General features: G+C 45.8%; 3 protein-coding genes across 5 annotated transcripts; all 3 read left to right on the forward strand.

Annotated features, from left to right (window-relative positions):
- Window positions 1-6,316: 6,316 nt before the first annotated feature.
- LOC105914798 (early nodulin-75-like) lies at window positions 6,317-6,877 on the forward strand. Its single transcript, XM_012847514.1, has one exon. It carries the CDS (start codon window positions 6,317-6,319, stop codon window positions 6,875-6,877), a length of 561 nt encoding a protein of 186 aa, XP_012702968.1.
- Window positions 6,878-8,124: 1,247 nt separating this feature from the next.
- LOC101774548 (fibrous sheath CABYR-binding protein-like) lies at window positions 8,125-10,207 on the forward strand. The gene is made up of 2 exons (XM_004977246.3): window positions 8,125-8,537; window positions 8,627-10,207. The coding sequence occupies exons 1-2, from the start codon at window positions 8,420-8,422 to the stop codon at window positions 10,105-10,107; spliced, it is 1,599 nt and encodes a 532-aa protein (XP_004977303.1). The 5' UTR covers window positions 8,125-8,419; the 3' UTR covers window positions 10,108-10,207.
- A 4,064-nt stretch (window positions 10,208-14,271) lies between these two features.
- On the forward strand, window positions 14,272-22,846 carry LOC101774938 (WD repeat-containing protein 48). Of its 3 annotated transcripts, none has more exons than XM_004977247.3 (18): window positions 14,272-14,563; window positions 15,226-15,365; window positions 15,492-15,650; window positions 16,344-16,406; window positions 16,481-16,570; window positions 16,659-16,952; window positions 17,086-17,183; window positions 18,203-18,238; window positions 18,341-18,461; window positions 18,541-18,777; window positions 19,308-19,403; window positions 19,494-19,559; window positions 19,738-19,776; window positions 19,859-19,993; window positions 20,138-20,490; window positions 20,952-21,045; window positions 21,448-21,633; window positions 22,278-22,846. In XM_004977247.3, the coding sequence occupies exons 2-18, from the start codon at window positions 15,267-15,269 to the stop codon at window positions 22,374-22,376; spliced, it is 2,265 nt and encodes a 754-aa protein (XP_004977304.1). In that variant the 5' UTR covers window positions 14,272-14,563; window positions 15,226-15,266; the 3' UTR covers window positions 22,377-22,846. The 3 variants fall into 3 exon arrangements, with proteins under 3 accessions (XP_004977304.1, XP_004977305.1, XP_004977306.1); XM_004977248.3 differs by having other exon boundaries at window positions 15,233-15,365; XM_004977249.4 differs by lacking the exon at window positions 14,272-14,563 and adding an exon at window positions 14,692-14,813.
- The last annotated feature ends 1,044 nt before the right edge of the window (window positions 22,847-23,890 follow it).

Genomic DNA, 23,890 nt, shown 5'->3' on the forward strand with positions numbered 1-23,890 from the left:
ACGCCGATCTCCTTCCCAGTGGGTTGCGACAACATTGACAGCAACACACGTCCCCGCCCCAACAAGCTGTTTGAGGTGAACAACAATCCCAGACCTAATCCAGCACAAACACTAGAGCCTCCTACACAACTGCCTCCTACAATCCAAGAACCTACCGAAGCATCAAATCTAAACACGATGAACTCAGTTTTAAACACAAATCAAACACCCAACACTGCCATTGCACGTGATCCACCTGAAGCTACTACTGTTGAAACTCCTGAAACGGCTGCTGCTAACACATTAGAAGTGGTTGTTGCTGAAATGGTGCAAACCTAGGAACCTAGCAGAGAAGATGCCTCCACCTCCACAAATAGACCAATTAACTCTGAAACTGTGCTAGCTGATGGGGATAGAGGTCATGTTGATGACATGACTAGCTTTCTCAACTTCATTTCACATGTACCGGTTGCTCCCATTTTAAACACACCACCGAGAGTTAACCTCATCCAGCAAGAAAGCCAAGGAAATAATCCGACTCCTAGCCACAGAAAAAGCTCACATCTAGCTGATAAAGCTCAGTTACACCCCGGAAAAGATAGCATTCAGCTCACACAAAGCATCCTTATTAGCAAACTGGGGGAATTATCACCAAAAACGTCTGATCATGATAAACCTGACTTTGATAAACTTGTGCAGCATCTCCAGAAGCCTTTGACAAGCATGAAGATGGTTGCGATCCAAACTCTGGTGGAGCAAGGAAACAAGCCCAGGAGCAAGAGGAAAGGCAAGGTTACGCCGGCGCCTGTGGAGGCAATGGAGGCATGAATACTTGACGGCCTCTTAGATGGACGGTCAGCTACATCCTTAGTCGTCATCTTTTGTCAAAATGTTTAAGTTGAAACTTCAGAACTTTCCTCGGTTTGTAATATTAATCGGGCCGGCAATTAGGCCCCGCGGCTTCAGCGGTGGTTGGGCAATGATCGACCCAGCATCAACGTCCACGAAGCTCACCAAGTTCCCCGCGTCGGCGATTTGTTGGTGCTTGGCTTTGTATCTAGCCTTTGCGCCCAGCCCCATCGGCCCAAACCCTTCAGCAGGTCAAGTTGTGCTAGTTGGTAACCATTGTTCCTACGTCGCAAAAAGATTGTAACGTGTTATGCTGGAATGTCAGAGGGTTAAACGCGGTCGCACGGAGAGCAAGCGTGTGCAATACGATCATCTCATTAGGGGCAACAATCGTTTGTCTTCAAGAAACTAAAATAGCACACTGGACAACACGCCTTATCACTGAGTCGTTGGGACAGGATTTTGCCAAAAAATTTGTCGCTCTACCAACCAACGACACAAGGGGCGGTATCATCCTAGCAGCAGCGGATAGGCACTTCTGTCTACATGACACCCTCACTACGACATACACGCTATCTGCGACCATTACCATGAGAGCAGACAATACGTCCTGGAAGATCACGGGGGTCTACGGACTATAGAGTGACCAGGAAAAATTGAGCTTCCTAGATGAATTAAAGAATCTAAAAGATCAAGTCCTTGAACGTTGGCTAATAGTAGGAGATTTCAACCTGATATACAAGGCCGAAGAAAAAAACAATGGTATACTAAATAGAGGACTAATGAGTAGATTCAAGCAAGTGCTCGATATAAATCAACTCATGGAATTAGACCTACGGGGCAGAAGATTCACGTGGAGCAACAAACAAGATTCTCCGACATTTACAAGAATCGACCGATTCTTCGGAACACCAGAATGGCATACCCTCTTCCCAAACTTCGACTTGCAAGCTCTACTAACCATGGGCTCGGATTTGAATCATATTGGGTGTCTATGCCAGGATTCATGAAAATAATTTAGGAGGTTTGGAATCAACCGGTCAACACGCAGGACGCCATTCTGCGAATGCATGTTAAGCTCATCAGGACATCAAAAGCACTCAAACTATGGAAAAGGCAAAACCTAGGAAGTCTCACATTATGACTAGCTATAGCAAAGGAAGTCCTCCTTCTCCTGAACGCCGCGCAGGAACAAAGACAATTGACACCAGTGGAGCTTGAATTTCGTAGATATCTAAAGGCCAAATCAGATGGACTGGCGGCCATCCAAAGAGCCAGGGCACGGCAACACTCTAAACTGACATGGATAAGAAAAGGAGATGTATGCACTAGATTGTTCATGTTACATGCAAATAACAGGAAGAGAAAATTACACATCCCCATCCTAAATACCAATCTGGGCCTAACTACTAATCATCACCAAAAGGAAGAAGCAGTGTATGAACACTTCACGAGTCTACTTGGGGAAGTACAAGAACGAACGTTGAGTCTAAACTGGACCAATTTGGGGTACCAACCACATAATCTAAGCGAACTTGAAGATCCTTTTGAAGAGGACGAGATCAAAAATGTGATCAAGCACTTGCTGACAGAGAAATCGCTAGGGCCAAACAGATTTATCGGCCTTTTCTATAAGAAATGCTAGCCCATCATAGGCGCGGACCTAGTTGCGGCACTCCAGGCCTTCCACTCCCTGAGAACAAGACGCTTAGACCTCATCAATGAAGCCAACATTGTGCTATTGCCTAAAAAAGAGGATGCCACCAACCTATCTGATTTTTGGCCAATTAGCCTTATCAACAGCCTCGCCAAAATCATAACTAAACTGCTAGCGGACATACTGGCTCCGAGGCTCAATGAGCTTGTCTCCGATTCCAGAATGCCTTCACCAAAAAAAGATGCATACACGATAATTTCGCCTACATACAAAGTGTGATCAAAGCCTTTCACAAGGCTAAAAGGCCGGCGTTTTTCATAAAATTGGATATCTTAAAAGCTTTTGATTCATTGAGTTGGGTCTTTCTCCTTCAAGTAATGGAGGGACTGGGTTTTGGACAAAGATGGTGAGATTAGGTCTTGATACTACTTGCCACCTCAACCTCTAGAGTGCTCCTCAATGGTATTCCAGGGAAAAAATTCCGACATGCGCGGGGAGTGCGACAAGGAGACCCACTTTCCCCGATGATGTTCATCCTGGCCATAGATCCACTCCATAGAATAATAGAACTCGCGGAAAATACAAACATCATTCATCTAGTCCTTCCAAGGGTAGCCAAGCTTAGATGCTCCCTCTACGCAGACGACGCAGCACTTTTTGCCAACCCAGACCAAGAAGAAGTGTATCGCATCCACCAGCTGTTACAAACCTTTGGAAATTGTTCGGGCCTAAAAGTTAACTTGAGCAAAACTGAAATCTTCCCCATTCATTGCATTGACAAATTAATCTCAGAGGCTTTGGTGGATTTCTTGGGCAAAGTAGCGGCTTTCCCTGGGAAATATTTAGGTCTCCCGTTGCACACATGTAAACTCAGGAAAATGGATATCCAGCCCCTCATTGTCAAGGTCGAAGCTAGACTGTCAGGATGGAAAGGAAAGCTGCTACATCAGCAAGCTGTGAAACATTAGTTAAAAGTGTCTTCACATCTCAACCAATTTACCACCTGACAGTTTTCCCTACCCACAAGTGGCTCATCAAGCAAATAGATCGACTAAGAAGAAGCTTCCGATGGAAAGGAGAGGAACCGAAGAAAGTGAACGGAGGACATTGTCTAATCAATTGGCCGACAGTATGTACACCTAAAGACCTTGGAGGGCTCGGATACTAGACCTAGAAAGACTGGCGAGGGCACTCAGAATGAGATGGTATTGGTTCCAGTGGAGAAACAACGATAAACCATGCGCGGGACAAGAGACCCCGCGACAAGATGGATAAAGATCTATTCCATGCGTCAACGATACTCAAGGTGGGCAAAGGAGCTAGGATGAATTTCTGGCATTCTAGCTGGCTCGATGGGAGAGCACCAAAAAATTTGGCTCCATCATTTTTCATTAAATTAAGAAGAAAAAATTTCACCGTAGAACAAGCATTACGAAACAATTTCTGGATCGTGTAGGTTTGCCCGCTAGCAATCGAAGATGAAATTCGTGAATATATCAATCTATGGGAGGAAATCCAGTTACTGGAACGTGACCCGGAGGCTGATGACCAAATCACATGGAGATGGACACAAACAGGAGAATACACAACAAAGAGTGATTTCAAGGCAGGACAAAGACACGAAACATATGCCCAATATGGAAGGTAAAGACCGAACCCAGGCGTCGATTCTTCGCATGGATCCTGCTACACAAGAAGATTCTCACAGCTAACAATCCGGCAAAAAGAGGCTGGCCGCATAACCCCCAATGCAAGTTATGTAACTCCGAAGCCGAAACACTAATACACCTTTGCAAAGATTGCCCGTACACTAAGACAGTTTGGTCCCAGCTCACAACGTGGTACAGCCTGCAAGGCCTACCAGCGAGTGATTCAACCCCCTCGGTAAATGGATGGTGGAAGAAATGCAGAGCAAAAGTGGATAAGCAATCGTGATCGGCCTTTGATGGCCTCATCATTTATTTTTGGTGCAACATATGGAAGGAAAGAAATAGGAGAACTTTTAATCATGAATCCAAATCAACTGAAGAGGTAGCATACTTAATTAGAGAAGATGCCTAGCAATTCGGCATTGCTACACAAGGATCAACAAATTGGTAGTCGAGCATCTCGCTGGTTCGATCTCCGGAGGCTGCTGTCCAATACCTCGTCAAACTCAATATACAGCTGATGGAAGAAGGCCGGTGTCAAGTTGAGAAGGACAAAAAATCATTCTTTGATGGTCTCATTCTATACTTTTGGTGGAACATTTGGAAAGAGCACAACCGACGAACATTCCAATAAGTTGCCAAACAACCTCTAGAAGTGGCATTTCTAATCAAGGAGATGTCCAACTTTTCCAAGTTGTAGAGAGATCGGCGGCACCGCCAAAGTCGTAGCGTAGTTTTTTGCTTTCTTTCCAAGGTTTTCAGTTGTATAGTTTGCTTGTTTGTTTTTCACCGTAGCCAGTTGTTCGGAGGGTAGTAGATGGAGTAGTGGCTGTTGTACAGGCCTAATAAAAATTACGGCAAAATTTTTGCCGTCCCATTAAAAAAGCTAACTAATTTGTACTAAACGTCATATATTTAACGATGTCTCTTCTGATCTGCCTAGTGCGGTTACGCTTGCATGATGTCTCTTCTGATCTGCCTATTGAGATGTCTCGGTACTCTGTTTGCTATGGCAGTTTCTGAATATTCAGAGTAGCCTGCAAAGATGTTTGCTAGTTCCTTTTGTCCGTTCAACTGCCGCCTGCAAAAGATTTGTTGTTTTGCTGCCAAGCCGTGACAAATGAGAAAGTCCCCAAGTCGCGACATAAAACTTCATATGATATATTCTATTCCTCAAACATATTTGACTATTTTCTCGTGTGACCTGTCATGTTCATCTATTTGGTTAATTATGTCCGTCAGATATATCACAATCTTACCGGATAAATGTAACAGGTTGAGTAGAAGAAGTTTGAGGATTTTTTACATATTTGTTTTCAAGAACACACATTGCATGTTTACATAGGTTGATGTCTCACTAAAACATGTGACCTAGAAACCGATCTATTTTCCTAGCAGGCAAGCAAAACCTGCCTTCTGTTACGGTCTTTGTAAATGTTCAAAAATAATAAGTTGAGTTTACTTTAGGCACCAAAATTAGATACACGAGGCATCAATTATAAACACCTCTCATGCTAACCTCTTGGTACCTTTCCATTCATTTTTGTTTCTTAAGTTTTCTATTGTTTTCCTCTTGGTAATTGTGTGTCTTTAGAGTTTCATGTTATGTTTTCCATTGCAATTTGAAATGACACACGTGCCAGTGTTTACAAATTTTACTGATATACATCTTTACATGTTATGGACTTATGGTTTTATCGGTTGCCCACATTAAAGATGCATATCAGTAAAAAAAATTGTTCAGTCAAAATTCCCCTTTTTTGGAAAACTTGATTTGGTTTTTTTGTCTGATTTTCAGCATGCCGGTTCTACTGTCCCCCTCCGATTTTTTAAATTAAAAAGCATTAGGCTAAACCTTGTATACTAGTTGGTTCGGATAAACTTAGTAGCGAAATTTGAGCTAGAAGGATACATGTAGTTGAACTGCAAAACTTTGAGCAGTATACACGAATCCGAACTTATATTATCTAGAGGCAGCATTACACAATTTTTCTTGGGTTCCATGTAATGTATATGTAACGAGCCCCACTGTCTATGATACTTATTCATAGAATCATAGGAGCATCTCTTGCAAACCCACCGCGGAGACAAATGCACATCCGTGCAGACAAAGGCAAGCAGCTTGCTACCTCTATAGTGAACACAAGACATGATGTCGACAGCGATTCTCTGTGTGTGCGACATGGAGTTGGTGCCCCAGCGCCATGACCCGCCGGTCGAGGCGGCTCCGGCGGCCATCACGCAAGAACACGAAGAGCCGAAGCCGCCGGTGATTGATCACGTGCAAGAGCCGCCACAGGTTGATCCACCAGCTGACGAACCTGTGCAAGAACTACCCGCCGAAGAACGAGTGCAAGAGACGCCACCGGTTGAGCCGCCAGCTGAAGAACCACCCAGCCAAGAACCGGTGCAAGAGACGCCACCGGTTGAGCCATCAGTTCCAGAACCAGCGCCCCCGCAGGTCGCTCCGCCGGCACCGCCGCCGCCGCCTGCTCCGACACCGACAGTCGCACTCGCACTCGCACAAGAGGATCCTCCACACTACGAATCTGACGGTGGGTCATCGGGTGGCACCGGAGACGACTGGAACACGGGCGACGGTGCCAGGAGGAGGCGAGACCGGAGAGCGCGGCGGCGGCCACCTCGGCGAGGGAGGCGCCACGGCTTCCCGCTGGGCATGGTGGCTGTCCCTGTGGTGATCCTGCTCGTGGCCGCCGCCAGGAGCCGGCGGCAGGCGCAGTGAGGCAGGCGGCTCGTCCAGCATGCGATGTGTGCGTTACGTGCTCTGTCAGTCGTTGCTGGCGTCTTGGCGTGCTGTGTGTTCATGTAAATATACTCAACCTGATTCCTTGTGACATGTCACAAAACGTAGCATTTGCATTAGGACCAGAAAGTTAAGGCGGATTACTCCCACCCACCGAAAATCATCTCCACTCTCCATCGAGTGCTGCCGCGCAAACTCGACCTCGCACAACTGCCGGCTGGAGCCCCTGACCTGTGGCATATTCCTGTCGACAGGCAACGCGTCCTCTGCCGGGGCTCTGCTCTGCATCGGCTATGATTTGTTGAACATTGCTTGATCGGTGCGTCGCTGCTATGCGAAAGCACGCAGAGGGGAGTGCGCATTTGCTTTTTTAAGTATGTAACTTTCAACCTTTTTTGTTCATGCAAAGGATGCTACAAAATTTCCTTCCATGACCAATTATGGTGTGCGTTTTCAGATTTTTTTTTGGATTTTTAGAAAATGAGATGCATAAATTAAAAGCCAAGTCGTAATAATGAAAGAAAGAAAGAAAGAAAGAAATGCATGAATAGAGAAAAGTTGTGGCCCGTGGGCCGACTAGCACTACCAACGCAACAAAAGATAAAAAAGGCCCTTTGTGTGGCCGTGGAGCGAGCTGAAATCAGACCGGCGACGATCAGGAGAAACGAGAAAGTCCAGCTAGCTTACTGAAGATAAGCAAATTGGAATCCTTGGACGTCTCAGCTTAGCCATCCAGCTTGCTCCTCTGATCTCCAGATTCTCCATGAACCACAGCACCAGTCAGAGATATTCTCTCCGGTCTTGCTCTGTCCTTCTTGAAGCTTCTGCGCTTATGCATCTTCGCAGAGAAGAAACGCGTCTACCAAACCCCAAGATTCTATATCAGCTCTTGATTAACTGAGACGTAAAACAATTTGCACGGGCTGGATTACACACACTTGCATAGTAGAGCTCGTCATTTTGCAGCAGGAGGGGCCATATGTCAACCTCTCTTCTGGAGGAAGACTATATGATTGCGAACATAGTACTATAGTAGTACTTACCATTACACAACATGATAGGTAACATTATTTGAGCATCCAATACCATAATCGAATGGAATTTAATTTTGAACCCTCATATTTTGTATAAGTTGTTATGTTGATTTTTGCCTCCATGCATGTTCGCTATGACCAATTTGAAGCATGGAACTGAACCTGATCTAAATCAAGAAATGAGCAGATGTATTTTGTTATGACTCAATTCAAATATGAACCCTTTCCATGTGCGTGCGGATGAAGTCTGCCTTCTCCTGATCTCCTCAATCTCCTTTCCGCCGCCGGCCGAAGCATCTCTTCCAAACCCACCCCGGAGAGGAATGCATCCGTGCTACCAAAGGCAACCCCGCCCGCCGCCCACATCCACGCTCAAGACGCGGCGCTCACATCTTGGTCCCCGGACACGACACGAGAGGTTTAACCCACAAGAATCCACCCACACGCATGGCAGATCGTTCGTGCCGCTGCAGGCCAGGCGGGCGCCATGGACATGGACCTCGACCTCGGTGTGCAAGTCACCTGCCCGCCCGCACCCGGCGAGGACTTCGCCTTCGCCACCTCCGAGACCGACGCCGCCTTCCTCGTCCTCGCCCACCTCCCTGGTACGCACGGATCGATCTCTCCACCCGTTTCCATCGGCGTGCGCTAGCAGTGAAGAGAGTGAACGGGCGGTTGTTGCGTGCGCGTGCAGGCTACGCCAAGGATGAGGTCGAGGTCCGCGTCGGAACGGGCGGCACGGAGGTCGCCGTCGCGTGCGCGAGGAAGGATGCGTTCTCGGTGGAGGCGGCGGCGGCGAGGGTGCGGGTGGCGCACCGGCAGGTGGTCGACGGGTTCCGCCGCGCGTTCGACGTGCCGCCGGGCGTGGACGTGGGCCGGATCACCGTCGGCTTCGAGGAGGACGACGGGCTGCTCGTCATCATCATGCCCAAGCTGTGGCCGGATCCGACGGATGGCGGCGGGGACGAGGACGAGGAGGCGCGGCTCGACGTGGAGAGCGACGGCTGCGAGTGCGAGTCGTCGTCGCCCAGCGCGGAAAGCGACAGTGATGTCGACGTCGAGATGGAGCTGGAGCTCGGCGATGAGGCGTCCAGCCTCGATTTGGAGCATGAGGATTGGGTCGACGTCGAGTCGGAGGAGGAAGAGCCGGAGCCGCCGCGCGACGTGCCGGTGGTTACGGAGGTGCCGGTGGTGACTGATGTGGCGGTGGAGACTCCGGTGCCGGTGGTCACGGACGTGGCGGTGGAGACGTCCGTGGAGGTAGAGGAGGACCGCAACGTTCCGGTGGAGACTCCTGTTGAGGTGGAGGAGGATCGCGACGTTCCAGTGGAGACGCCGGTGGAGGTGGAGGAGGATCGCGACGTGCCCGTGGAGACGCCGGTCGAGGTCGAGGCCGAGCCGCGCGTGGTGGACATCGAGTGCGACGTCGTGTTCGAGCAGGCGGAGCCGGAGCCGCTGGTGGAGACGCCGATCGAAGTGCTCGGGCCGCCGCACCGCGAGCCGGAGCCGCCGGCCGACGTGCCGAACCCGCCGGTGGACATCCAGTGCGACGTGGAGACCAAGCCCGAGCCGCCCGCTGCGCTGGAACCCGAGGAGCCAAAGCCACCCGCCGAGGAACCTGTGCAAGAGCCGCCGGCCGAAGAGCCGGCACAGGTTGAGCCGCCTGCCGAAGAACCGGTGCCGAAGCCGCCTGCCGAAGAACCCGCAGTGGAAGAGACGCCGGTCCAAGAGCCAGTGGAAGAACCCGCAGTGGAAGAGACGCCGGTCCAAGAGCCAGTGGAAGAACCCGCAGTGGAAGAGACGCCGGTCCAAGAGCCAGTGGAAGAACCCGCAGACGAGACGCCGGTCCAAGAGCCAGTGGAAGAACCCGCAGTGGAAGAGACGCCGGTCCAAGAGCCAGTGGAAGAACCGGCGCAAGAGCCGCCGGTCGAGCCACCAAAACCAGCGACCCCACCAGAATCTCCTTCAGGCAGCGAGGATGGCAATTCTGACAAGGACGACCCTGGAGGTGCTGAGGACGGCAGGAGGAGGCGTGGCAGGAGAGGAGGGCGGCGGCCGCGGCGAGGGAGGCGCCGAGGCCTCGGGCTGGGAATGGTGGTCGCCCCCGCGCTGATCCTGCTCGCGCTCGCGGTGGCCGCGGCGAGGAGGCGGCGGCAGCAGCAGCAACGCGGGTGAGCCGCCGGCCGGCTCCTCGACGTGGTGTTGTGTGGAGTAGTGTAGCCGTGTGGTGTGTGCCCCTTCAGTCAGTAACTGACGCCTGGTGTCTAGTATGAAACGGAATTTTCGTGTGATTGCTACTAGTTTGCTGCATATATAGCACGTACAGCTGATTTTCAGACTGCAAGCATCTGTTCAGATCTCCACGCTCCAGCTCAACTCGTGTGAGCACCATCCACGCTGTTTTCCATGGTTCCCTTCGCTTCATCGCTGCCATTTCTTTGCCGGGCCTTGAACCTTCGCCTCTCTAATCTTCCGAAACAAGTCAAGAAATTCAGCAGCTTGTGTTCCGTTTTCTGAACATGAAAGAAAGCCTCCTCTGGCACTTGCAGGTTTTGCGGATTCGCCTGCACGAACACCATACAAATCATCCGTGAAGTTGTCACCGGCCTAATTGCCAATTCATTTACAATGCGGCATGCCACTTCCTTTCGTGGTTGCAGTGCTGCCACAGACAACGCGCTGGTCTGATTTGCTCTTAGCAGTTACTGCCAAGTAGCTATTGCATACTTGAACAAGGAGGTACGATCGTCACCATGCTCATCTAGTCTGTAACTCTGTAGCACATTGGGCATCGATTGCTTTCAGTGTCAAATTCAGTTCCCCTTTTTTTCCTAAAGATTCGGAACATTCCAGCATACTCACTGGGAGGTTGCTGCCTGGTAGGCACCAAGCAAAGGTTAAAACTTATGTTCGGACAACTCGATTCTGTACTTTGGTCTTGTTTTTCTTTTGAAACTTGAAAATAATAATAATAAAAAAGACGCGCCAAAGCTCAGTTTCAAAGTCAATACCAGACACCACCCACGGCAATCCACATCCTGCATGATGTACTCATCTTGCACATCGTTAACGTAATAACAAACCCCAGTAATAAAACACAATGAAGCCGAGAATAATAATCTTTCTGTGACGATAGTTATGTTCTTTCTCAGGTGAAAGAAGCACCATAGGCGAGTAAGAACCGATGACAGAAAGTCAGGAAACAGAAGTTAATTTTTTGGAAGAACAAAAGTTTATTCAAGAAACCGAGACACAAACATAGGTATATCACAGTAGCATAATACTGCACAAGATGACAGCAAGATAAAGTTCAGTACATAAATGAAGACATCGTAGTTGAATTCTGTTCATTCTGGTGAAAGATGCAGAGGAAATCCACATCCACAGTCCTTCAGCGTTCAGCCCTAGTGAAGGAATAAGTAGAACGATAGTTCAGAAGAAAGCTGTAGAACAATAATTTAGAAGAAAGCTGGCTATACAAGCAGCAATGCAATGGCAGGCAACATACTAAGGAAGAATGTGATAGCAATTAGCGAGTAGTAGCGTCTAAATAGAAAGGGCCAATTATCTTTTCAATCTGCAATAATTTTCACTCAAGATAACAAGAAAAATCGCATAAGCGAGTATCTTTTTTTTAAAAAAAATAAGGAGAGAAAACAAAGAGCCTCTCTCTACTGTTTAAAATCAATTGCTACAAAGCTATGATCATCGATTTGGAAATCAAGAACATGAGAGAGTAATATGTTAGGCTGAGCCCAAGGCATACAAGAAGATAAACGAGATATTGTAAGACTCACACCGAAACGCCACCTGGACTTGCCCCCCCACTTGGGATTCGATCCTGGGCAGTACATTTGGCCTTTGTTCCTATGATGAAGCCATAAACCAAGTCATTTACCACTAAGTTACCAAAATGTTACCAGGGAACATATAATTAAACCACACTACATACAGTAGGAAAACACAGTGTTAGGACACTCACCAGTAGTAACGATCGCGACAGGTGTAGATATGGTGGATGAGGGTGAATGGAGACGGTACGGGCCCACGCAAGAAAGGGCCATCGGTAGCTACCGACCATGTCCCACTTCTGAGATGGTACTGACCAAGATCCTTGAACGAGCGATGCAGGCAAACAACAGAGTCGGGGGCAATGGTTGGATGCGCCTCCTATGGATTTCACCGGGACGAACCTCCCCTGGATAATGTCAGCGAGCCGGTACATCAGAATATGCTTCCTTGTTTTACCAGTGCGGCCAACCAACAGGATCTCCGAGTCACATTCTGCCAGAAACACTGGGGGTCGGATCTTGTCCAGTGGGCAGGCGGCAATCAACTTCGGCGGCGGCGGAGACGACGACGGCGTCGGAGAAGATGGCTCAGATGAGGGCTTCCCTTTCTTCCCCACATGCTGGGGTGGTTCGACCACCAGAAAATGCAACCGAGTTGTGAGGAAGTATAGCTTGCCTTGCAGTGACAAGATTCCCACTCTCCGTTGCCGTGCTGCCCAGCTTGCGAGAGTCCACTGCTGGTCCTCGGAGGTAGCGAAAGGCCACGCGCGGCGCCATGGGGTTAGTAAGAGCGAGCATGACGGTGACCACTCCGTCGTCGTCGGGGCTCAAACTGATGGCGGCGCAGACTTTCCTGAGGATGCATAACAAGCATTCTTTCTCTTTCATGAGGGCCACCTCGACGGGGTGGAAGAGCGCTCTCAGCTGCGCCAGGAGCGTGGCGAGCGACGGGAGCTCGACGACGTCGCCGGTGAAGGGGTGGAGGAGGCGGACGGCCATGTCGTGGTCCCGCTGCAGCAGGAGGAGCCCGTCGACCGAGTCCATGGCGTAGTGGTCCTTGAAGATCGGGACGGCGACGCTGGCGAAGGCGCCCGTGCGGAGGTTGAAGAAGCGGACCCGCCCGCGCAGCCTCGTGTGGCCCGGGTACAGGCGGAAGCCCTCCGGCAGCAGCATCCAGTGCCCCGGGTGGAAGCGCCGGTCGAGCACGCCGCGGCCGCGAGGGCACGCCGTGCTGGACCGCCAGTGCTGGCACGCCGCGCGGAGGCGGACGTAGTCCACGAAGTCGCCGGCCAGCACGCGCCACTCCACGAGGCGGACGAGGTCCTCGTGCAACGAAGCCCAGGGGGACGACGACGACGCGGCGGCATCGACCTCGGAGGCGGATGCGGCGGCGGCGGCGGAAGGCGCGATCACGGGGCTGTCGTGCTTGCTCCTCTTGCTCGGGACATTCAAGACCCGCCGCGCCAGCGTGCGTTTCCCGCCGATGTTTGCCGGCGACATCACGGGTGTCGAGATTGATAGACGATCCAAACCTCGCGAAAACAACGGGGAAGGAAATTAAAAAAAAAGGGAAAGGCCTCGGTTCCGTTCCCCTGATGATCCACCATCGTGTTGGCCTCGGTGTCGGACTAACATGAACTGCTCCAAACTGTTCAAGCACTGCTGCAGCCTGTAGCTACCATATACAGCGGACCATTGACGTCACTGATCAAACTAGGTTTATTGCAATTTGCGGGCAACCATTTTCGCATTTTTCATTAAAATAATACTACATTTTTTTAAAAAAAGTTGTGCTTTCATCTTCCACTGCAATAAAATCAAATCCATCGAAAACAAACTAAAATATGCATGTACTTAATTGCCATCTGTCTGTAATCCTCCTGGAGCCAACGAATTAATTGCCTCTCATTGTCGTGCAACCTGCTTCTTCTCTTGCTTTACCTGAGCTCCTGCTCCACGATGTCAGAGATTAAACTAACCTATTCCCTCCATTCCAAATCACTATTCGTTTTGATTTTTCTAGTTATATGACTTTTACTACGTATCTAGATATAATATATATCTAGGTGCATAGAAAAACTATGAATATAGAAAAGTCAAAACGAATAGTAATTTGAAATAGAGGGAGTAACTGGAAACAGATCGGCTTGAGGCAATTGCTGCTGACGTGTTAATTCAGTCAACAGATACGATCATATCACTGGAAAATAATTTTTCATGTGATTGCTTTCAGTTGATACGTCTATTTGTATTTTTTTTGTTTTGACCCCCCAGTACATGTGTATTTGTTAACTTGAGTGTTCATAGTGGAATCAGTGGAGTGGAGATGAGCGAAAAAAGCAAATCGCCACTCGATTCTGCGATTTCCTGCGCGAATTGCAGGCTGCAATTTGCAGCCCATGCCGTAAGCGCAAGCGTCCAATCCATTCAGCTCAGCCCAGCCCAGATAAGCTCAATTTCAGCCAGGACCGTGAAGTGACGTCACTCAACGTCCTGAGACCCGGTTCGGCCCGGCCCACCCCGTCATAGCCAACTACACGACACCCACCTGCCTTCCTCGGCTCCTCCTCCTCCCCGGTCATCCTCTGCCCCGTCGCGTCCGCCCCTCGCCGCGGCAACTCCCACCGCGTCTGCCGCCGCTGCAGCCGCCTCACTTCACCAACCTCACGCGCCCGCCGGCTTTGCTGCCGTCCACTACGCCTCTCCCGCTGCTTTCCTCCGGGCGCCACGGCCGCGCCGCGGCGCCTTAAACCCTAGATCTGCGCCCCCCGCTCCACACTGGCCGCGGACGCATCCCGACGCCGGCGCGCCGCCGATCGCCGCCCGTCGCCCGATCCCAGGTGACGATCGATTGCTTGCTGCGTAGTGCATGCCGTGGTCACGCTACTTAGTCCAACCTTGCCCCCGTCTCGCAGTAGCCTCAGCGGACCTAACAGCTGATCGGGTCTATCTCCACTGTTTTGAACCGCTGCAGTACTGATTAATGAGTTGATTGGTGCCGAGGTTGATTCGATAGTGTTGGGCTCGCTAATTGGGCGGAAGTGGGAGCTAGCGGTGCAGCCATCGTTCTATTTTGCCCTGATTCTTGTTGTAAGTGGCAGTATTTGGGCGCAGACTTAGATTTTGACCTTTTGCATTGAACCGTTTATTGAACAGATTGTGCCCTTTCCATAGGTTTTTCTGGTTTGTTTGGCTACATGCGTCATATTTTAAGTTTTCAGTTGATCGACTTTAGGAAACATTCCATTTCTGCATCAAGTGTCTTTATTGATATTGGAGGTCTGGAGTGGTTCGCATCCGTTATTTTGATTTCCGAATTGCCCTTGTTCCACGTGAGGGGCGGTTTAACAGGTGTGATCCTACTAGATGTCAGACCTTTTCCAGGCACAATTTTGCCAAACAGATACTTGAAAAAAGTTATTTCTGCTTGTGCTGGTTTGAACGTTACTAGCATACTGTCTATTTTGTGATCTCAGTGCCCTTATGAAATGTTTATCTCTAGTTTGTAGGTTTAGTTGCCCCTAGTTTGGATAGCTTCCTTCAATGCATCGTGTTGGGAGTGCTGGTAACACGGCCGGCTCGACTCGACCGAGAAAGGAGAAGCGCTTCACGTATGTGCTAAATGATGCTGATGCTAAAAAGGTATGCTGTACATAAAAATAGCCATTGATGGCAGATATTTTGATTTTGTTTCTTCAGATCCATAGACTTGGAACAATCCATGTTCCACTACTAGGTCCTGCTGATACATTTCATTCTGCTTTTCAGCATTGTGCAGGGATTAACTGCTTGGCTTATCTAAATGGTTCTGCAAATAGTACAAGTGATTATCTTTTTAGCGGGAGTCGAGATGGTACCTTGAAACGATGGGAATTAAATAATGGGGATGCAAGTTTCTCAGCAACTTTTGAGTCACATGTCGATTGGGTATGCCTTTTTACTTTTTTTATTCAAGCTGTTTTTCCTTTTAGAAATTACCATTATGTTTATAGTTCTTAGTTATGTTGCTTAAAAAAATTCAAATGATCCCTGTGAATTAGATGTATTACATCAATTCTTATGCCTATACATTTTAAGGCTAGTACATTCGTTCTAGTATCCATAAATTTTAACATAAATCGATTCTTACTATTTGGACCATTATGATTTGCATTTCAAGTACGTTTTATTAAGAAACAGTTAAATTGATACATTCAAGTTGGTTTCCGTCATTTTCTGTCACTTCTTCTGCCTTTTTTCTTTTTTGTGAACTGTAGTGTTTAAATTGGAACATTCTTGTGCCGTTTGTAAACATTGGGCGGTTATATTGGAGAAAAGCTGACACAGAGTCTAATGTCAAAGGATGACCTAAATTCTGTTATATTTGGCATATTTGCTAGGTCCTTTGTTGCTTTTTTTGGAAAAAAAAACAACATTAGCTGGAAAGAAGAGTGGTTATATGTTTTAGAATTATTAATTCGCTATGTCGACATATGCCTAGAAGTTTGGGAATGGTGGCAGTGGATGTAGATATATGTGCTTGAGAAGTTTGAAACTATAACACTTAATTTCTGTTTGTAAAGCGGAATGGTAGTACTGTTCAGTGTTTTATGTTGTTTTAAGCCATTCATTATTGTGCAGGTTAATGATGCTATCATAGTTGGTGAGAAGCTTGTTTCCTGTTCCTCAGACACCACCCTGAAGGTTTGTTGTGTAATACTTTTCTTCTTAAATTCTGTATGCTGGGTGTGCATGTCTTCTAATTTCCATCTTCACAGGTGTGGAATTGCTTCTCTGATGGTGCCTGTACCAGGACTCTCCGCCAGCATTCTGATTATGTGATTTGTCTTGCTGCTGCTGAGAAGAATGTAATCCATGCTTATTCTTTTCTATGGGACTTTTAGCTTCTTGTTGTTTTTGTTTTTACAGTTTTTTTTGTGCGCCTCTGTATTGTAGAGTAACATTGTCGCCTCTGGTGGTCTTGGTGGTGAGGTCTTCATTTGGGACCTTGATGCTGCTCTTGCTCCTGTAGCCAAATCTGCGGATGCAAAAGAGGATGAAGTTCCTAATGGAAACTCCGGACCTGCTTTGACAACTCTGTGCAATGTAAATTCTAGTAGTAACATTGCTTCCTCTAATGGACAATCACATGGGTACAGTCCAATTGCCGCCAAAGGTCACAAAGATTCAGTTTATGCACTGGCTATGAATGATACAGGAACCCTTCTTGTCTCTGGTGGCACTGAAAAGGTATTGCACTCCTCATCTTTGGGAACATGTATGTAATTTTTCTTTGTGATTAGGAGACCAGTCAACTTTCAGTATCTGTAGACTATTTTCTAAAAGACCTCATCTAAAATCCTTATATTTTTAATTTATGCAGGTTGTTCGAGTGTGGGATCCCAGGACAGGTTCAAAAAAGATGAAATTGAGGGGGCACACAGACAATATCAGGACCTTGCTTCTTGATTCTACAGGAAGGTTTGTGCCTAGCATTATCAAATGAGCTCTTCTAAATTCATCTAGGCTATGCTGTTGACATCATCACTTAAAAATTGAACTTCACATTTCTTTACACACCCTCTTTCATCTTAATTCCATTTCCATCCTAAATGTTATGCATGATAATGCATCAGTGACGTTTGAGTTCCCGCGATAAGTGCGTATGAGTTTGCATCTGTTGTAATGCCAAGACATTTGTGTTTCCTGGTTGTTTGCTATGCTAATACTTGGATTGCTTTGTTAACTGTTCACTGGTTCTATTACATTATGTGCATGAAAGAGCAGATTATTGATGATGGCATGGCATGGTGCTATTATTCTTTTTTTTTAAAAATGTGTGCCTGGTCCGCAATTTTATTGTGCAATGCATATAGTGCAAATGAGCTTCTATTGTGGTGTTAGATATGCTGAAACTGAATTATACATACCTTTCCCTACAATGGTTTAGATTTATACGTCAATGTATCATTTACCCCTTTCACATTTGACATTGATTTCATATAGTTACTATGAGCTATGGTGTTGTCTGAATCAGATAATGTTTACTCCAGAAACATTCTGTTGTGTCAGTCAGCACTCAAGCACCAACTATATAATTTCATTAATCAGTTCAAATGAGGAACTTAAATGTTTAGATCAACAAACTAATGCCAATAGTGACATTAGTTTGCAGAGTCAATGCATCAGTTAACCATCCGAGTGGAGTAATGTGCCATGTAATCTATTTTCATGTTATCGTAAATGGCTTGATGTGGGAATGACTTATGTGACACATTATGGCCGTGATGGCGATGGTTGACCGGGAGACAGCTGCCTAAACATTTAACCTGAATGTGTTTTTTTTTCGATGGTCAAATTGCTGATTTCGGCTATGACTACCAAAAAAGGTCGTAATATGGATTTGTCTCTCATTTTGGCCTGGGGATTTTGAGAGCTGTTACGTCATGTCTGCTTTCATTAAATGACCAATTAATCTTTTTTTCTAACAATTTTTTCAGGTATTGTCTATCAGGATCATCTGATTCGATGATAAGGTAAATACACAGCTCCAACACCCCATCCATCCCCCCTGTCATGTGCTTGACATAAATTCTGTGTTGAGTTTTGACATCTTAGGTATTCTATATGCTTTGCAGACTATGGGATCTAGGACAGCAGCGTTGTGTCCATTCTTATGCTGTGCATACTGATTCAGTTTGGGCACTTGCAAGCACTCCTTCATTTGGTCATGTCTACAGTGGTGGAAGAGACCAATCTGTGAGTTAATTATCTTGCATGTATTGAATAGCCACTTTGCTTCTTTGATCTGAACTTTCATGTATTCATTGTATTGCAGGTATACCTGACAGATTTGTCAACAAGAGAGAGTGTCTTACTCTGCACAAATGAATACCCTATTCTACAGCTGTCTCTGCAAGATGACACAATATGGGTTGCAACAACCGATTCTTCTGTTTATGGATGGCCAGCTGAAGGACACACACCCCAAAAGGTCTTCGAAAAGGGTGGCTCATTCTTAGCTGGGAATTTGTCATTCTCAAGGGCAAGAGCTTCTTTAGAGGGATCAGCACCTGTAAGCATGAGAGTTGTCTTCTTTTGTCAAATTATATTTCTTATATCACAAGCATTTTGTGTTTCTGCTGGGACATTGTAAAGTAGCTTTGTTTAATAGTTAGGGAGTATTCAGAATTTTGGTTTCTTTTGCGCATAGTTGACACCGTAATTACAAACATAGAAGTTAACTTGTTTTTTAAGCTAAATTTTGGAAGTCTTAATTGAGTATGATCTAATAAGTTCTGTAGGAGAAACGTAATAAGCTTAAGCTTGAGATCTTTCCCAAGTGGCCCACTAAGTCTCCTTTTTTTTTGGGTGTAGTATTCTGGTGATTTAACAGTTTTATTTTTAGTCTTCTTTCCCTACATGGATACTGTCCATACATTCTGCCAGATGCTGCCAAAACTATTTCAATCCCTTCATTCTGCTATCCCTTTATTTAATATTTTACTGCCTGATGAACAGCTGTTTTACCCATTCAATTCTTTCCTGCCAGCAAATTGTTAACTGATGGTAATTACTAAATACTCGTGGTCTGTTCTACTTCAGGTGCCTGTATACAAAGAACCATCTTTGGTTATCCCAGGAGTTCCAGCAATAATTCAGCATGAGATAATGAATAATAGGAGGCATGTACTGACAAAGGTGATTTCAAAATTTCTTTTACGTGTCCTGTTGTTAATTCAACTGCAAGGAGTGGCATCATGGTGTATGCACCCATTTCCTTTTCTGCAGGATACTGCTGGTTCTGTCAAGCTGTGGGAGATTACCCGGGGAGCTGTTATTGAAGACTTTGGCAAGGTTTTTGTTTCTTCTTAATTTCTTGGATGATTGTTCCCTCAAAGATCTATACATGCATGTTAGTTATTAGCATTGCCTATTTGTATCCCGTTTTGTAAGCGCACCATTTCTTACTTGATGCCTTCTGAACTGATGGGATTTTATTAGAATATTTAACTCCTTCATTTTGATTATGCAGGTTTCTTTTGAAGATAAGAAAAAAGAGTTGTTTGAGATGGTATTACTGGAATGCCATGATTTCTATATTATGCTAAAATTAGCCACCTATTACTGTGTAATTTTTGCTAAATGATTATTAGGTAAGCATACCTGCCTGGTTCACCATGGATGCTCGATTGGGATGCTTGTCTGTACACCTGGATACTCCACAATGCTTTTCTGCAGAAATATATGCGGTTGACCTAAATGTTTCTGGAGCACAAGAAGACCTTAAGGTTTGTACAGCAACATATATTTCCATAGAGTGCATTTTTTTTGCAAAATCTGATTGCTGCTACCTGCTGTCAAGTGAAGTGAGATACTGACTAGACCAAAGTCACCAAACTCATCTTCTGAATTCTTCCCCCTAAATTGTGCAGATTAATTTGGCTCAGGAGACCCTTCGTGGTTTGCTAGTTCATTGGAGTAAAAGAAAACAGAAGTCTGGTTCACATAGCTTGTCGAATGGTGATAGTTCATCAGGGAAGGATCTTCCTTCAAAAGACTCACCGCGGTCAAGATCCGAGGTGGATGATGGGACCGAAAACCATGCAACTCATGTGCTTCCGTCATTTGAGTTTTCCACGGTTTCGCCTCCGTCAATTATCACGGAAGGTTCTAGTGGAGGGCCCTGGAGAAAGAGAATTACTGATTTGGATGGAACTGAGGGTGATCTCCCATGGTGGTGTGTTGACTGTGTCACGCACAATCGTTATCCAAAGGAGAATACAAAGTAAGTGCTCATTTCAATTCCCTCTTATCCTCAGATGATACACCCCCTGATATATCTGAAACCTTGTTTTCCGCTGGAGATAGATTAACTTGGAATATAATAGCACCTTCCCTTTCTAAATTTAAGTTGCCGTGATTCTAAAGTCCTTTATGGTACGATGTCTTTGGAACAATTCCACTTGTGGGGTGCTTTCATAGTATTTCCATGCTGTGACTATGTGTTATTTACGGGGAGCTACTGAGATGTTTGCACACACACATGCATTAGCATCCATGGGTCTTATTTATTTCTTACTGGAAAGGAGGAAGATATGCTTTAAAAAAAGGAGGAAGATATGAGCAAATGAAGATTTTTGGATGATGCTCTCTGCTATGTTAATGTGATAGAGGGTGCACCCTAGGTTACTATGGCTTTCATGGTGTTATTTTGTTCCTGATGTTTCTTTCCTTTGTTCAATGCAGATGCGGCTTTTATTTGCATCCTGCTGAGGGATCACCAGCACCGAACATAACTCAAGGCAAGCTGAGTGCTCCACGGATATTGCGGATTCACAAAGTAAGATGTTCTCAACATCATTGATCCACAGCAAATGCAAGATGTTGTAAAATGGTGAATCCCCCAATACACGATGAACAATAGAGGCTGTTGTTGGCGGTGAATGGAAGAATCAGCTCTGTGTGTGGAGAGTCCATTGTGTGTCAATAGTCCAATATGTTTTGCATGCATGCATTTGCGACGTCAAAATAGCTTACTACCATGTTTGCATGTTTCCGTTAAAACAGCTAACTGTATACATTTGCATGCAACCTTGAAATAGCAATATTTGAATCATTCAAATACTTCAGGACCCTGTATTTATGGAGTAATTTATTATTATCATTATGAAATATTTTTCCCCATTTTATAAGCTACCTTGTTACTCTCAAAGTTTACAGTATATTCCCTTTCGTGGTACAGGTAGCTAATTATGTGGTCGAGAAACTCGTTCTTGAAAAACCATTGGACGGAGGCTCTGACAGCACATTTGCTATGGGATTGAGTTCTGGTCAATCGCAGCTCTCAGCGCTAGATAGTTCTTCGCGGATTGGACTAAAGGCATGGCAAAAACTAAAGCCATGTGTAGAGATATTGTGCAATAACCAGGCAAGTTTTTTCTAAATATAGTCATTGCATTCTATATTTAGATGTCCGTTTTACCTACATTAAGAACAAATGGGAGACCTGTTTCTGCAGAAAGATATTGCACAAAATATTTAACAAGATTGTTTTGTCACCTGTAGAGGATTTCCATGAATGTTTTGGACAATAGCCCAAGATATTTTCCAGTTTTCTTCACTCTCCCCATCAATAGATTCCTATGATTATGGTATTACTTTTAGGCTTTTAGCTTCCCATGTTTTTAACCCTGTATACAGATGCACCTTTGAGCAGAATCCACATCACGCACTTGTCAAAATCCTTAGTTTTTCAGTAAATTCTGCCACATACTCATAAAAAACATCTTTCCAGTTTGACCTCATAAATCATAGAGATCTTCCTGGAATTTTCTTCTTGCATATCATATATGATAGGCAATGTAAAAATTTATTTGCAGCCAATTTTACCTTATCTTCAAAAATTCATGTTCTCCCTTCCTGTTCTACCTACATAAAGGTGTTGTAATGATAGGTTCTCCGCAACTGATGGGGTAGAGTGATGTTTTGATTTATATTTGTGGCTTTGTTCCAAAGAAATTTGCTGCACAGTCTGTTTTGTGCTGTTGCGCTAAAGTGTACTGTATGAAGCAGGTTCTATCGCCAGAGATGAGTTTGGCTACAGTGAGAACATATATTTGGAAGAAGCCGGAAGACTTAATTCTTCATTATAGAGTGGTGCAGTCGAGATGATCGCAGCTCCAGATGTACATGCTCACTTTGTTCTCCAGAAGCGTTCAGCATGTTTGCACAGTGGGTGGTGTTATTTTGGTGGTGTTGAAGATGCCCATGGCTTAGAGAGGAAACTATCATCTTACAGAAATATTATGCCTTAGCTGTTCCTGAAAACGTGACTTCTTTGTAAAGTTCCTGATCTTGCCCTGCTAGTAAGATGTATCATAGCACAGGTATAAGGTTCTCTGCTGGCCGCCAAGCTTGTAAATGTAGAGACTGGGTGCTTAATAAAGATTAAATGGATATGGTTTTTTAGGGTTTTTTTTACATATATGGTTTGTAAGAAATGCGGATGCTCATCTCAGATGGTGTGGCGTTTTGCCATCGATTATTGGTTTCACCCTGTTCATTCCTCTTGGACCTATTTGGATCGAACCAGGGAAAGAGGTGAACAAAGTTCGGTAACAATAAAATTGTTTTTTCCCCAATATTGATGTAGAGTGATACGCCTGTGCCCGTGGTGGTTTCATATGTGCTGTTCTTGTTATGCCAGCTTGAAGCGACTTATTTAAAATGCTGCTGTCTCGGAGATCTTGTGGCGATCTGCTGTTTAGATGTGCAACTTGAAACCGTTCAAGAATAGGAGGCATGCATATGGCACGATTGTGGGTTTTTCGTTTTTGCATTATCTGTAATTTTGAGTCTGCATTGTCCCTATCTAGATAGTTGCAAATTTTTTTTGAAGGAATTGTAATATTGTGCCCTAATCGTAAAGGAAAAAGTCCATTTTACTCCCTTCACCTATTCATTTTGTTTATCCCACCCCCTAACTCCACCTATTAATACTAGGTTAAATTAACCCCTAAGTGGTTTTGTACGAGTTATTAATACTAGGTTAAATTAACCCCTAAGTGGTTTTGTACCCTGTTTTGCTGATGTGGACACAAGTTTGACTGGAGTAAAATTATTTTGACGGATGACGTGGAACCAGAGAGAGTCCATGCCGAGCCGCAGCGCCTCATGCCACCAGAGGTCCAGAGCGGACCCGCTCCACTCGAGCCGAGCGGCGTCCATAAGAAGCTGGCGCGAAACGTAAGTTTGGCATAATCGTTCGTCCCCACCCTGCAACTCTTTTTCGCGTCACAAATGCAAGTAATTTAGTAAATTAAAGCTCTGGTGTACACCGCATGTCAGTAAGCATCAGGAATTCTTTATACGCCAAGGGCCAAGGCATAATTAGTAGCTGATGATTTGGAAGATAGATCTCCTGTGACCATGAACCTGGCTAGAGATGCTTACGACAGTATTATTCTTGTGATAAGTGATGGATGTAAAATGGCTTGCAAAATTGACATTTCTAGAGTATTCCTCTTGGATCGGCTGGGCATCAAACTCTTGTGTTTGGTGATATTTTTCGATGGCCTATTCGATTTGAAGTTTCAATAATGTTCAAAAAACATTGGGATGTCGTTCATTTCATTAAGGCAAAGGGGCCTCTCTTGCCACCGAATGTTTGTTCGCCAAAGAAAGGT

Source organism: Setaria italica, chromosome VII (assembly GCF_000263155.2).
Source record: "Setaria italica strain Yugu1 chromosome VII, Setaria_italica_v2.0, whole genome shotgun sequence".
Taxonomy (NCBI): domain Eukaryota; kingdom Viridiplantae; phylum Streptophyta; class Magnoliopsida; order Poales; family Poaceae; genus Setaria; species Setaria italica.

What these genes read in the sequence shown, in the direction of transcription:
- LOC101774938 (XM_004977247.3), top strand. Translation starts at nt 15,267, where the DNA reads ATGCATCGTGTTGGGAGTGCTGGTAACACGGCCGGCTCGACTCGACCG. An exon ending in CCTCAGACACCACCCTGAAG is followed by an intron (nt 16,407 to 16,480) that starts GTTTGTTGTGTA and finishes CCATCTTCACAG; the next exon opens with GTGTGGAATTGCTTCTCTGA. An exon ending in TTGCTGCTGCTGAGAAGAAT is followed by an intron (nt 16,571 to 16,658) that starts GTAATCCATGCT and finishes TCTGTATTGTAG; the next exon opens with AGTAACATTGTCGCCTCTGG.
- LOC101774548 (XM_004977246.3), top strand. Translation starts at nt 8,420, where the DNA reads ATGGACATGGACCTCGACCTCGGTGTGCAAGTCACCTGCCCGCCCGCA. An exon ending in CGTCCTCGCCCACCTCCCTG is followed by an intron (nt 8,538 to 8,626) that starts GTACGCACGGAT and finishes GTGCGCGTGCAG; the next exon opens with GCTACGCCAAGGATGAGGTC.
- LOC105914798 (XM_012847514.1), top strand. Translation starts at nt 6,317, where the DNA reads ATGGAGTTGGTGCCCCAGCGCCATGACCCGCCGGTCGAGGCGGCTCCG.